The 14,221-nt window shown below is 32.2% G+C and overlaps 2 protein-coding genes across 3 annotated transcripts; both read left to right on the forward strand.

Moving 5' to 3' along the window:
- Positions 1 to 7,095: 7,095 nt before the first annotated feature.
- LOC120081182 lies at positions 7,096 to 10,255 on the forward strand. Of its 2 annotated transcripts, none has more exons than XM_039035872.1 (7): positions 7,096 to 7,253; positions 8,069 to 8,263; positions 8,712 to 8,774; positions 8,863 to 8,910; positions 9,036 to 9,092; positions 9,699 to 9,762; positions 9,856 to 10,255. In XM_039035872.1, the coding sequence occupies exons 2-7, from the start codon at positions 8,117 to 8,119 to the stop codon at positions 9,954 to 9,956; spliced, it is 480 nt and encodes a 159-aa protein (XP_038891800.1). In that variant the 5' UTR covers positions 7,096 to 7,253; positions 8,069 to 8,116; the 3' UTR covers positions 9,957 to 10,255. The 2 variants fall into 2 exon arrangements, with proteins under 2 accessions (XP_038891800.1, XP_038891801.1); XM_039035873.1 differs by lacking the exon at positions 7,096 to 7,253 and adding an exon at positions 7,317 to 7,336.
- Positions 10,256 to 10,629: 374 nt separating this feature from the next.
- LOC120082157 (methyltransferase-like protein 7A) lies at positions 10,630 to 13,758 on the forward strand. The gene is made up of 6 exons (XM_039037406.1): positions 10,630 to 10,977; positions 11,098 to 11,193; positions 11,286 to 11,504; positions 12,230 to 12,326; positions 13,078 to 13,140; positions 13,254 to 13,758. Exons 1-6 carry the CDS (start codon positions 10,723 to 10,725, stop codon positions 13,445 to 13,447), a joined length of 924 nt encoding a protein of 307 aa, XP_038893334.1. The 5' UTR covers positions 10,630 to 10,722; the 3' UTR covers positions 13,448 to 13,758.
- The last annotated feature ends 463 nt before the right edge of the window (positions 13,759 to 14,221 follow it).

Below are 14,221 nucleotides of genomic sequence, written 5' to 3' on the forward strand. Positions count from 1 at the left end.
CCATCTAGTATGTACATGACTATAGAATTACAAAAGACATAATATAGACCTAATAAACTTCTGAGTCTAGAGGGGCCTTTGGAGATGTGTGGCAGACTAACAGTTGTAAGCTAGGCTCTTGGAACTCGATCGCTACCTGGGAAATAAAAACATTTTGAATGTGTGAGCTGGGAAGCCCAGTGAATGACTATTTAATAAATAACCAACATACATTATATAAAAAGGGAATACTGTAAATCAATCAAGCTTTTCAAACTCCAGGGTTTATAAAACATGCATAGAAATCAATATTTATGGGCATATTGAATTCATCTCATAGATGTTGGGGTTGATTCCCTAAATCTCGTGGGTCCTGTAGTTTGTAATTTTAATGTACAAACGTTTTATTTATTTAATAAAATATGAGATATTTTATTTAACATTTAATAACATTAACCCACAACACCAATAAACTAACCTCCAATGTTATCTTCTGTAGCTTAAACCTAATATCCTGCCACTTAGTCCACTAATTAGGATTATAAAATTATTTTCCTTAATACTTAACAAATAAAACATAAGAGAAGTAACCTTCCCATGCATGCTTCTCTCGGCCATATGACTATTCTCACCGCCGAGACTAACTTCACCCGATCACCTCATGCTTCAACCGCACCTCACTACCTCATATCTTCATGCTTGGCTCGACCAACCTCTCAATATCAAGCACTTGTCCTATGCCCTCCGATCGCGCAAGTTGCTTTATTGTCTAACACTTAGCTAAAGTCTCCCATCACAAGTTTTCCATGGCCAATGTTTGGTTTTCCACACTTAGGACTTACTTCCTCCATTCTTAATTCCTCCTACTACTCTCACCAAGGCTTCATGCCTAGTTTTCTCTCCTTTTTCCACTCCTAAAATTTCACTAAGTGTTTGAAACACTTAGCCCCCAGAGAGCAACTCATACATAATTTAATTTAGTTTTTCAAGCTTAATACTTAGGAAGTTCCTTCTTTCATTGCCTCCCTTTACTCAACTTTGAACCTACACAACATATGTTAAATTTACTAATTATTTTAGAGCATACAAGCATCAAACTAAACTTCAAATTAAAGATGTTTAAGAACTCAAGTTCTAGGTTTACATGCAGTGGGAGGTAAGATCGTTGTTTTATCTTCAAGTGAGAGAATGTTGAGATTGTGGAGATAAAATTTCATGAAAGTACATACATGATAGAGATTAGTATATATATATATATTATAATTTTGACAAAAAATCAAAATGGAAGAAAGCCTATTAATTTTGATTGTGAATCTCAAATTGGACTTGGCCCATTATTTTCATTTAGGCATTTCGGTTGAACATATATATAAATGTATGTGTGGGAGAAAAATGCAGAGGTAGGCAGCAATTTTGAAGTGGCAGATGTGAGCTTCTTCGGTAGAAAAAAATTCGTCAATTTTGAAGAATCACTTCCTTGTTCTATTCCGTCTGTGTGAGCGGCAGCGGAAAAAGAAAAATAGAGAGTTCTTTTAAGAATTTCTCTTTATTGTTGAACCTAATATACCGAGTTGTGATATAAGAAATCAAATAGTTCGTATTGGACTATTTGGGAAGAAATTTGTAGTGCAAGTTTTTTGGAACTATTGTAATCTTCATCGTAGTAGAATCTACAGTTACAGAAGACTAGACGTAATCCCGAGTTTGAGGCGAACCAGTATATTCTTTTGGTGTTGTTCTCTTTTTTTCTTCTCTTAGCTCGATGCTGTGGAGGTAAAAATTTTAGATATAATTTAGTTTTCATATTTTATTTATATCTAAATATAAATTTTCAACAGTCTTCTACTTTAACATTTTTATCTCAAACGTGGATGTAAAATAATGTTTTGGTGAATTTGAAGATGATTTTTGGAATAAGTACTTTAAATTGGAGTGTGGGTTTGATTTCGGGTGACATTCAACAAGCAAATTGAGAGGAGGAGCTGCCAAATCTGAGTTTAATTAGAAACCAACAAATTAAACTCCAACCATATTGTTCCTAAACTCGTTCCTAACGAACCTTCCACTTAAACTCCAATATCTACCAAATCCTACCTCAAACACATTCTTAAAAAAAGTACACGTTCAGTAATATTTAAATCCATTTGGTAACTATTTAATTTTTTAAAATTAAGTTTATAGACACTACTCCACTGTCAAATATTATTATTTTGTTATCTACTTTTTACAAATGATTTAAAAAAGCAAGCCAAATTTTAAAAAACTAAAAAACAAATAACTTTTAAAAACTTGTTTTTGTTTTTGGAATTTAGTTAAGAATTCAATCATGAACTTGAGAAAGATGCAAATCATTGTAAAAAAAGATGAGAAAATAAACTTAATTTTTAAAAACCAAAAGCCAAAATGAAATGGTTTAACTTATTTTTTCAATGTTTGATTCTTAATATTTAAGTACTTCTAAGTCAAGCACTTAAGTCAAATGTATTCAAGCGTTCTCTCATAAATTATTGGTTAAATTATAAGAAATGTCCCTTAACTTTACACTTTGTGTCAAAAATGTCTCTGAAATTTTAAAAGTTTCAAAAATACCCTTAAACTTTAAAAAATGGTTAAAAAATACCCTTGTCGTTAGTTCTGTATGAAAACCGTTAAAAATTTTGTTTAAAAAATATCTCTTAATTTTCAAAACGTTTCAAAAATACCCTTAACTTAATGAAAGTTCAAAAATACCTCAACCGTTAGTATTTGAACAAAAATCGTTAATTTCTCGTGACAAAAATGACTTTAAAAAATAAAAAAAAAATGCTCCTACCGATCAATTTGTTTGAAGTTTTCTTATGTTTGAAAAGAACCAATTTTAAAATAAATTATATAGATATCCTCATTTTTTTTCCATATACGTACTTTCATATTTCTTTTAATTTTTCATTACTTTAACTTACACCAATTTTCTCAACAACCAAAACATACCAAAATGCTGCGATGTTGAAGGCCCCCTCATGTAGCGCCTTGGAGAGCAAATTGGAAGGAGTGCCTCTTCATGTGCGTGTATCAAATGGAGAGCGTTGTGACGTCGCAGGACAACACTGCAACGCTTGCCTGGCAGACTGTCTCTGTGAATAGCATGGGGCACAAGTGTCGTAGCGTTTAAGCAATGTTGTGCCTCCCCTTGCTCGACTTCACCATTTTGCCTCTCGTTGCTTGCTAATTACTCCATTTAAGCGCGAATTGCATCTGAAACGTCCGGATAGCTTCTTTTGCTCGATAACCTATCTAAGAATTAAACTAAATATTAAATTCCTAAGAACCAACACGTTTTAGACGGATACTTTTTAAATTTGACTATTTATTGTTTTGGTATGTTTGAAATGGAGATTTTGCTTTTAGAATTTTGTGGTATTTTATGTTTTAACTTAAAATTTTGGTTTTTATTTTGATTGTTTAGAAAATTGGTGTAAGTTAAGAATTGGAAAATTAAGAGAAATATGAGAGTACGCATATGAGTAAAACGAGGATATCTATATAATATATTTTAAAATTGGTTCTTTTCGAACTTAAGAAAACTTCAAATCATATTGATGGCAGGAGTTTAATATTGCTGGTAAGAGTTTATTAGTGATAGAAGTTTATTGCTATAGATTTTGTGATATTTGAAATTTTTTTAAAATGTTGTTATACATTTGATTATTATTCTTAAGAATTAGGGGTGTTAAAAAAAACCGACGACCCGAAAAAACCGATCACGGTTTGGGATCGGGTTATTAACTCATTTGGATTGAGTTGAATTCAAATAAACGAAATTTTATGGTATGAATTGACTCATTGACTCACCTAATATAATCAAAACCAATCCGAATTTATTATTAAATTTAAAATATATAATTTTTTATTTGTTACTTATAATACTTTTATATATATATTGATTTTAGTTTTATTTAATTTTATTGCTTTTTGAATATTTTATTCTCCAACATCTCTTAAAAATAGTTTCTTAGCCATTTGAAAAGAAAATTGAGTTATATAAATTGAAATTGAGTTATTAATCTTAATTTAATATATGAAAATAATTAAATCGAATCTTTATATATTTATATTTTACTTTTTTTAGAACAAAATTTTAAATAAATGATCCAAGTAACTTGAACCAACTCAACCCAAATATTTCATAGTTTGTTGGGTTGGGTTCAATGTATTATTTAGGTTGAAGAAATTTAAAGCCTCAAAAATTGAGTTGGATCTAAAAAGTTTTTCAATCTAATTCAATCCAATCCACGAAGACTGGATCTAAAAAGTTTTTCAATCTAATTCAATCCAATCCACGAAGACTCCTACTAAAAATGCTACCCAGTAGAAATAACAAATTTACAACACAAATACCACAAGTACACTTTATCCAAATATTTTAGAACCACAAATATACGGTATCTAAACATTCCAGAAGCAAAAATTAAAATCACTCCATATGGTCTTAACGCTTCCAGCTGCCTATAGAACGTGTATGCAAGAGATGATGACCAGGCGGTAGGGTCATTAGAAACTTATGGATGTCTACAACGGTGGCGAAAGAGCAAAGTTGATTGTACTAGTGAAGTTGTTGTTGACAAGTGTATTTGAAGAAATTGCAACTTCAGAACGATGTGATTATTAGAAATATGATTGCGTTTGACATCAGACCAGTTGTAAGAAGCCAACTTTAAACATTATCAATCCCATAACGTCATTGTTGAAAACGATGTTCAAAGTAGAAACAAAAGCAGGAAACACGTGTGCGAGCGAAAAAGGTCGGTGACTTGGCGATGATGGTCGTCAAAAGCTAGCCAAGACGATGAAATTCAAGAAATGGTTGCTAAACCAACATATCATATATGAGATTGAGAAGGAGAAAAAGAGATTTTGGGGGCAACAGAGTGAAAAAAGATGAAGAAGAGACTTAGAGTTTTTGCTATCTTATTTTAATGATGATGATGATGATTATAATAATATTAATATTAATAATAAACTGGACAATATATATATATATATATACACGCATATGTTTCTAACCTTTAAAGTTCAATTCCCATTTATATTTTTTTTTAAGTACGTCAAGCCTCGTGTTTCTATATGTAAAATTGAAAACATAAAAAATATGGAAAAAAAGATTAAATTAATTTGATAACAATATGTATAAAATAATGAAAAAAATATTTAGGTACAATTGAATTTGTAAAAAAACATTTAAACAAATCGAAAGTTGTGTTTCTATATGAAAAATTGAAAACATAAAAAATATGGAAAAAAAGATTAAATTAATTTGATAACAATATGTATAAAATAATGAAAAAAATATTTAGATACAGTTGAATTTGTAAAAAAACATTTAAACAAATCGAAAGTTAGTTGGATAAAATCGAATTTGATAATAAAATATATATTGAAGAGAAAAATCAGGAAATTTTTGTTTGTTGTGATTAATCCGATAAGTAGTTAGATAAAATCTAAATTCAAATATATTTCGAGAGAGAAAAATCGGGAGGGAATTCGTTTATTTATCATTACTATATTTATAACTCCATAACTCCATCAACCACAAAACCTACGAAAGAAGTCTAACTCATTGTAGAGGCATAGCAAAAAGAGTAAAATTGCAAAAGTGAATACTTATTTATTTGTCAAAAAAATAAATTAATGGTATAATAATATAATAAGATGATAATGAATAAAAAGTGATTACAAAAATACAACAAATGATAAAATTTAAATGAAATATACAGTTCGTTAGATGATAATATTTATAAAATATTAAGTAAAATCATTAGGATAAAAACTTTTAACCCGAATTTAAAATGATAAAAAAATAAATAAAATAATATAAAATATAAAAATATATTATAAATTAAAATCAAAATGGTGATAAATAAATTAAAGATTGATTAATTCTGAATATTTTCGAAAAATGGTTAAATCAAATAAAAACATATAGCTAATTTGAATCAATTAGGGGAGAAAAATAAGAAAGAGATTGATTTATTTTAAATCGTGACGTAATTATCAAAATCTAATTCGAATATAAAAATAAATTCAAATTCCAAAAGAGGGCGAAAATTATGGAATGCTGCTCATTTTCAGTTTTGAAATTGGATCTGTTAGATTATAATATGATTATTTTGGTTATTAATAAAGCTCTCCAATTACATTGTATTTATATCATGATTATTAATCGAGCTCTCCACTTACACTGTATTTATATTTTAGTTATTAATAAAACCCTACACTTACACTGTATTTAATATTTCAGATATATGAATCAACTAAGGATAAATTAGGTATTATCAAAATGTCAACTAAAATAGTGACTAAATATGAAATATGTACAATTGAATCTAATAACATATACAAAACAATTTAAACCTTAAAAAATATAGAAAAATATTCGATTAATTTATTAAGATCATCTATAAAATGATGAAAAACAATTCAAACATTTGCATAAATTTTAAATTTGATTAGATAAATGAAATTTGATAATATATGAATATTTAAAATATAAATTTGTTAGAGAATAAGGATATTTAATTCAAATGAGATTAATTCGAAAGTGGTTACACATAATCTAAATTAATAATAAAATTTGCATTAAAATGTTAACTAAAAAATTAGGAAGGGTGGTTATTTTGAGGACGGTTATTTTTAGTTTTTTAAATGAATCGATTAAAAGAAAAGTGGAAAACTAAGATATCGGCAACTATCCTATACAGAACTCCGTCAAGTTTCATCAATAACAGAAACTACGAACTAGACAAAGATAAAATAGGAATTTCTACGAACTAGACAAAGGAAAAATAGGGATTTAAACATTCACAGTTATATGCTTGTCATATGAATTTTCATAAATCATATTATTTACTGGTTTTATCAGTTTTTAAAACCAAACCCTAAAATCTGTCGTATGCTCCAATCCTTCCTATCGGTAAAAGTTGGGACTTGGGAGTGTTCCTCATAGAACCAATCTGGGCCCAATATTCAAAAAGCTCAAAATCACATTGGACGAGCGGCCCAGATCGTTCGGCCCAAGAAGCATCGCCACCAACCACGCGCTCTGATCTCATGCAACTCGCGTAACTTCTAGGCTTTCTTTGGTTGGTGCATACAAACACTGTTCAATCGGACTGTGGATTTTTAGGCAGAAGAGAGACAACAAATCAGTTTACACCGGATTTGCTTTTGATCCGTCCTCGGATCCTCCGCTTCTAATATATTCATCATTTCCGATTGCGATCTGATTCTCCGGTAACGTAAGTCACTCATCTAAGCCTTCTTCCCGGTTTTTGGATCCTGAAATAGAACAACAATCGTCAATTACATGACTCAGAAGCCAGTTATGTTCTTCGTTTGATTTTTCTTGAATTGGCAATGTTCATTCGCTTCATTATCTGTGGAAGTTCATTTGTATGTTAAGTATGATCATTTTTTCTTGCTGGTGAAGTTCGTATTGGTTTAGATTTAGCTCCATTAATGAATTGGATTAGTTTTTGTTTACACTTGGGGGCAAGGGTAATGGGGTGAATCGGGAATGTTTTGAATTCAGACTTCTTTTTTTGGATTTTATTAATTATGTGATTAAATTTCCTATGGATGATTGTGGAAATCAGAATTGACAAATTTGCTAAGGGTGATTGTGGAAAGGAAACTGTACGATTGACAGAGCGTCATAACTCATAAGATTTATTTCAATTTGAGGTATTTTGTTTTGGGTCAATAATGATATGAAAGAAGCTTTCCCTTTGTCGTTTTCTCCTCGGTTCCGTATTTGGTTGAAATCAGCGACTTTATCATACTTCTCTGTAGTGTCCGGCATCTGGACCAATTACATCATTTCGGCTACTGGGAAATCGTATTATTTGAATTGATTTTGACCTGAATGTATATCTGGGAAGTGCTTCAGTTAAATTTTCTAGAAATGACAGCATTTTCATTGGAACTGCCCTCTGTTAAAGGGCACTTTACTTGGAAATGTTATTACCGTATTTGGGAGGTGTCTTTCTTTTAGTCCGTGATTGCAGGGAAGTGATTTTTTAGCAACCTTTTTGACTTATTTTATTACTTGCAGTTATATACCGTTCACTTTCACCTATAGTTTTTGTAACGAAGAGGAACAATGTCAGAAAAAGCCATCGAGGATGTAAAGGAGAAAGTAATTGACGATAATCCCCCTCAGAATCAAGATCATTGTGAGAAATCTGAGGAACAAATACCAGGTCCAGATGAGAAAGAGGAAAATCCTATGCCTTCACAGCATCAAGAGGTTTAGTTCTGTTTCTGTATTTATGGTTTGCTCTTCTTGAGTGACTCTGTGTTTGAAGAATTTTAGAATTCTCTTCTTGAAATGTAATGTTTGTTATTTCCTGTTTTCTTAGTGTCATCAAGGTCCTTAGAAGGAAACTTTTATGAAAATACTTAGACAGGAAAATCTCTGTTTTTTATGCCAAGATTTGGATTCGTAAGCAGCTTTTACTTGTCTTTGAGTAAAGCTGACCATAAAAAGGGAAAAAGACAAATCAATATATCCTTGATGAGGCAATGGCAAGATTAAATTTTTTTCTTTTCCTGTCTTGGTTCCCGTTTTCAATTTTTAACTGCATGTGTGTAAGCGCAGGAATTTGTCTCAACTTTCCTTCAAACTGTGGGCTATGCGGTGTCACTAAGGTTTGTCATAATTTATTTGCTAACAGTCTAATGATGGTTTTTAACAGGAGGAGATCATCAAGAAGAAGTACGGAGGAATAGTGCCAAAGAAGCCTCCTTTGATATCAAAAGTAATATTAATCTTTCAGTTACCCTCTTGGGATATTAGTTTCATTCAAGTCCTCTATGGTGACAACTGCAAATGTTCATTTTGTCTAGGACCATGAACGTGCCTTTTTCGATTCTGCTGATTGGGCATTAGGGAAGGTAACCATATAGATTTTAATGGGATTTTTAACTGCTCATTGGATACTAAAATATAAATATCTGGACTACAAAATTTTGGTGTTGATTGGATGTCCCAAGTTTGATGCGATTGTCTTGTCTAACAGCAAGGAGGAGCTCAAAAACCTAAAGGGCCACTTAAAGCACTCAGGCCAAAGTTGCAGGTGCGTGATGTTTTAATAATAGTGGGGTATCTTTGTCTGTTCATTATACTTCAATTTTTAAATGTATATCTTAAACTTTTGCTCTTTAGTAATAGTTTAGTAGCTGTTAACCATCAGTTATATCCACCCACTCGCTAAACATTAACCAAATTTTTTAATGTGACGTTGATTGGTCTTCCCGAAAAACAACTTAAACTTTAGCAAGATAATAACTATTATACTCTCACTAATTGCCAGAGCTGGATTATGTCTTCCAAACTGTATCTCTCCTCTTGCAAACTATCTTTCCTGTATGTGATCTGAAAGATCACCTGGAATCTCATATGGTTGAAAATGTAATTTGGTTAGAAGTTATTACCTACAGCTTATTAATTACGCCGTTGTTTAAAATTGCTGTGGTTTGCTCCAAATTGTCTTTGGGACTTGTTACCCTGTCCCTGGGCAGATACAATCTTCTTTTGCCGGTGCATTTTATCATTGAAAAAAAGGAATAGAAGAAAAGCATAATTTTACATTAAATGTGTGTTGTTAACTGTGTTCGTATGCCGTGATTACACTGTTTGTTATACTTGCCTGATGTTTTGATTTCCATTTTGTAATAATCAGCCAACCCCACATCAGCAAGTCCGTTCAAGGCGCTCGGCTTATGCTCCTGCCGATGATGGTGAAGGTATGAACCACAGATTCTCCTTTTTACTGCCATTGCTTCCGATTTACAACAGGGAATGATAAATGTTTCGCTTCATTTTCTTGTACTTGACAGGGAGTGATGGCAATATCGACCCCGCTGCAGAGGACCAGCAATCCACCTTAGAAAGTGGCTGCAATGACCATGTTTCTGAGGATAAAGTGTGCAAGGAATAGCTATCTGGACGAAAGGACTTGATCCACTTAGACCGAGCAGCATTCTGAAGTCCTTGAATGATGCCAATAAGTGAAAGATGCTGAATTTTAAGCTTCACTTGTTATGATTGATCATTTAATGTGGGACGATGTAATGCTTCCATACTTTAAAAGTTATGATTCAATCCTTAGATTGCGTTCGAGAATTATTTACAGTCTTACGGTTGGCTCTTGCTAGCCCAAGTGCATTCAATACATATGTTACACAGAAATATACCTTCTTGTTATAAGGCAGAATTTATACCCACCGGATTTTCTCATTCTGAATTTCTTGTGCGATCTATCTGTTTTTTTTTTTTTTTAATTATTCAATTTAAACTTTGAACTTTTATAAATTTAACAATTTAAATCTTGATTTTTCATAATTGTATCAATTTAAACATTCCATTATGTTTTATTTGGATTTACTTATGAAATTTTAGGGTTTAAATTGATATATATATATATAGGTTTTATTTAAATTGATACAACTCTAAATTTTAAGGTTTAAATTGATATAATCCTAAGTTTAGGATTTAAATTGATACAATTTTCAAAGTTTAGAAATATAAATAGATAATTGTCCAAAATAATATCATCAATAACTGCTTCATATATAGCCAAAATTTGAAGAAAACTACTCTGCTAATCAAATAATTAAACATTCTAACCTTTTCTACAAAACAACGACAAATATCTCTACACGATTTCAGCCACCAAAAATGATAAAACAACAAATTCAAGCAACATGATCCTTCATGCTGCTTCTCCATGTTCAGCCATTTTCCCCACAAGCCATGCTTCTCAACAAGCCAAACCTAGATCAACATCCTCCAACTGCGCGCACCAACGCAGTCCGGAACCGCCACCGTTCCCACCATTGTTTTGCCACAACCATTCTTACCAATGCGGAAGGAGGCGTTTCATTGAAGCAGCAGCAGCCACATCTCTGTTTCCTCTATGTCCTTCAATGGCCTCTTCTAATTCATCCTCTGATTATGCTGTGAGTATCTTCTGTCGAACCAGACTGATGGGATTTTCTCCCTAAATCAATAACCCCATGTTACTTGACGAAATTTCCTCCACAATCCACGTGATTAAATTAATTAGTTTTTGTGTATAGGCTATTTTGAACAGGGTTCATCCTCCTAAGCCAGATTGGTACGAGGATTTTTATGCGTCAGTTCTGGCTAATGGCATGAAATCGTATGAAGCGGAGGTTGGAGCTAACTTACGTTACTCTTTACTGCAATTTGTGAACTGTTAGTTAACATTGTTTCTATGTTTTTGCTGTCTTCTTTGTTTGTTCAGATTGCAGATTACAAGTCCCAGATGTTTGCCAATTTAAGAGGGAAGGCCCAGAAAGTCATGGAGATTGGAATTGGTGCAGGTCCTAACCTTAAGTATTACGCTGGGAATGAAGGTATGGAGGTTTATGGTGTGGATCCAAATCAAAAAATGGAAAAATATGCTCGGGAAGCAGCGCAGAATGCTGGTTTGCCACCTGAGAATTTTGAGTTTAAACAAGCAGTATGACACTTTATTGAACTCTGGTGTTCGTTATTGAACTTCATAGAATTATTGTATGGGGATGTAATTATATAAAATTGATGCTGTTCCTTCATGTCCTTGTCTTTGTCATTGAATGGGAAAGCACTTTTAATTTAGGTAAATTTGAACCACGAAGCATCCCAAGCTGCTGGTAGAAAGGGATTTCTATTTAACATGATTGGTTAGACAAGTCTGATGGATAGGATCACTTCCACTATCTTATCAGTGAAGTTTTCTGCCTTTTTACCTATTTTGATTGATAAGAAATGTTAGTGTTTCTGAGATATTGAATGCCGAACTAAAATCTTCATCTTAAACAGGTGCATCTTAAGAATTAGAAGTTGGTGACAATTGATATATGAATACGTAACTAAGCCAATTTTTCTTTAGTTACTTCAACTTAGTTTAATTTAAACACCTTATATGTTACGACCTTACTTGAACAGAATCTATCCTATAGGTTGTACATCTGTGTCCTTGAGTTCTAAACACGTTATATCTTTTCTCTAAAGCATTTAAAAGAACTGTTTTTAAATGTTTATGGGATTATGTGTTCTAATTAGTTGAAAACTACCTCCAAACACAATGTTTTTCTAATTATATAATGCTTAGATAGAGTTGGTTGTGATTTCAAGGTTATATATATTTTTGGACTTATTCATTCTTTGATATTTGACTTTATTCATTCTTTGATATTTTACTAGGCTGGTGAGGCTATACCATTACCTGATGCTTCTGTTGATGCTGTCGTTGGAACACTTGTCTTGTGTTCTGTGACGAATGTTGACATGACTCTAAAGGGTAAAATACCTTCATTTCATTGTACTGTAATTGGGTAATGAGTTTGACATCCATTAGTTAGATAAGCAGCATTTCCCAAACTCAGAAACTTCGGATAGAGACTTTGTGCTGACTTTGTTGAACTTTGGTTAGAATATCCTAAGCTTCCATTAACCTGAGAAGTGACTTTGCTTCTGTTGTTTGGCAGTCTATCCATTTCTCGATTGGTGATAGCGTAACATGGCATAATGTATACTTCATTTACCATTCAAGAAAAACCATATATTTGATAATAGACGTATATGAATTAACTTAGGTTTTTTTTCACCCACAGCATTGGCATTATAGACAGAAGAATCTCTATCGAATATATAGTAGTTGAAGTCATTTCCTTCACATAATGATAAGTTGGAAGTGTGGGCTTACGCAGTGAAAAACAAATTAGTCTTGTCAGTCTTGTCCTCTGAATAATGACAGATGAAAGCAAATTAAATTAAGCTACTAAATTTGTCTAGTTCTCATCCTCTTTTACTTGTAGGCTGTCAGATATACCAAATAAATTATTGTATGGGACTACTATTGGAAGTATGGAAAACTGGCTTGTTTAAAATGGTTTTCTAAGTGCTTAAAACACTTTTTCTTGTACTTGTAAACACTTTTCTAAACACTTCAAAGTGATTTCAAATATGCACTTAATCTTAGTCTGTATTTCCCAAACTTGTAACTATATGAATTCCTTAACAAAAGGTGGGTTTCCTTTGATGGTGTGCAGAGGTGAAGAGGGTTCTTAGACCTGGTGGACTATACATATTTGTCGAACATGTTGCTGCAAAAGGTATTATACTGAATCTCACCAACTCATCGGTTTGACGAAACCACTTATATAAATAAGCTTCCTCCATGGGTATAAGTTTTTCGATCATTTTTGTTGTCTTTGTATCGATGCAGAAGGAACCGGGCTTCGGTTTATACAGGATCTGCTTGATCCTCTACAGCAGATCGTTTCTGATGGATGTCACCTTACACGCAGGACAGGGCAGAATATATTAGAAGCAGGGTTTTCAAATGTTGATCTAAACATGGCTTCCTTCTCTAATGCCGCCTTCATAAATCCTCAAATATATGGAGTTGCTTATAGATGACTAAAAATGGAACCCCACATTTTTTTTGGCAGGCCATGTTGAAGCAGGGGAAGGCGTATAGATCAACCATGAATATCCTTCTCGTCCCACTAATTGCATATGGAGTGCATAAAATATTAAAATTCTTCTTGTCCATTATGCATCTCCTCTGTTTCACGGTTGGATGGTCATTTCATGGTGTCTGAAAGACGCACTAAAAAAATTCTGAGGGAGGAAACGTTTTTTTTTTTTTTTTTTTTTGTTAAATTATAAATGATTTATCAAATAAAGTTTTAATTTTACCTTTTCCATTTTGAAGTTGGGAAGTGTAATTTATGTGATAAATTTGTATGTCTAATGCTTACCGTAGTAATTAGGCAATGGCAGAGCCTTTTGACTGTTAGTTTAGCAATTCATGAAATTTGTTGTGAAGAAAACTACCCTCTTGCTTACCATATGAGCAATACGAAAATTGACCGTTTCAACTCTATATCTTTTTCGAATACCAAGTTGGACTATTTCTTTCCCATCTAGTGCAATAAATTTGAGATAGTAATTAAACGTTCTAATCTTTTATAAAACAAGAATGAATATAACTATCATGAACTGGTTTAGTGATAAATAAAGGACAATAAGAATAATAAAGAGTTGACCAATCGAGGGAATGAGGGGCATAAATGCCTTTAGATAGGGGGTTGATTTGGGTATTTGGTAATAAACACCCTTTTATGTCAGGAAATTTATACGGATGACCTAGTATTTGTGTCCAAAATGTTAAATGACCTTTTTTTGTAT

Source organism: Benincasa hispida, chromosome 7 (assembly GCF_009727055.1).
Source record: "Benincasa hispida cultivar B227 chromosome 7, ASM972705v1, whole genome shotgun sequence".
Taxonomy (NCBI): Eukaryota; Viridiplantae; Streptophyta; class Magnoliopsida; order Cucurbitales; family Cucurbitaceae; genus Benincasa; species Benincasa hispida.

Excerpts from the sequence above, each read along its gene's own strand:
- LOC120081182 (XM_039035872.1), top strand. The coding sequence starts at position 8,117 with ATGTCAGAAAAAGCCATCGAGGATGTAAAGGAGAAAGTAATTGACGAT. Across the intron at positions 8,911-9,035 it reads CTGATTGGGCATTAGGGAAG|CAAGGAGGAGCTCAAAAACC; the intron begins GTAACCATATAG and ends CTTGTCTAACAG. Across the intron at positions 9,093-9,698 it reads CACTCAGGCCAAAGTTGCAG|CCAACCCCACATCAGCAAGT; the intron begins GTGCGTGATGTT and ends TGTAATAATCAG.
- LOC120082157 (XM_039037406.1), top strand. The coding sequence starts at position 10,723 with ATGATCCTTCATGCTGCTTCTCCATGTTCAGCCATTTTCCCCACAAGC. Across the intron at positions 10,978-11,097 it reads ATTCATCCTCTGATTATGCT|GCTATTTTGAACAGGGTTCA; the intron begins GTGAGTATCTTC and ends TTTTGTGTATAG. Across the intron at positions 13,141-13,253 it reads CGAACATGTTGCTGCAAAAG|AAGGAACCGGGCTTCGGTTT; the intron begins GTATTATACTGA and ends GTATCGATGCAG.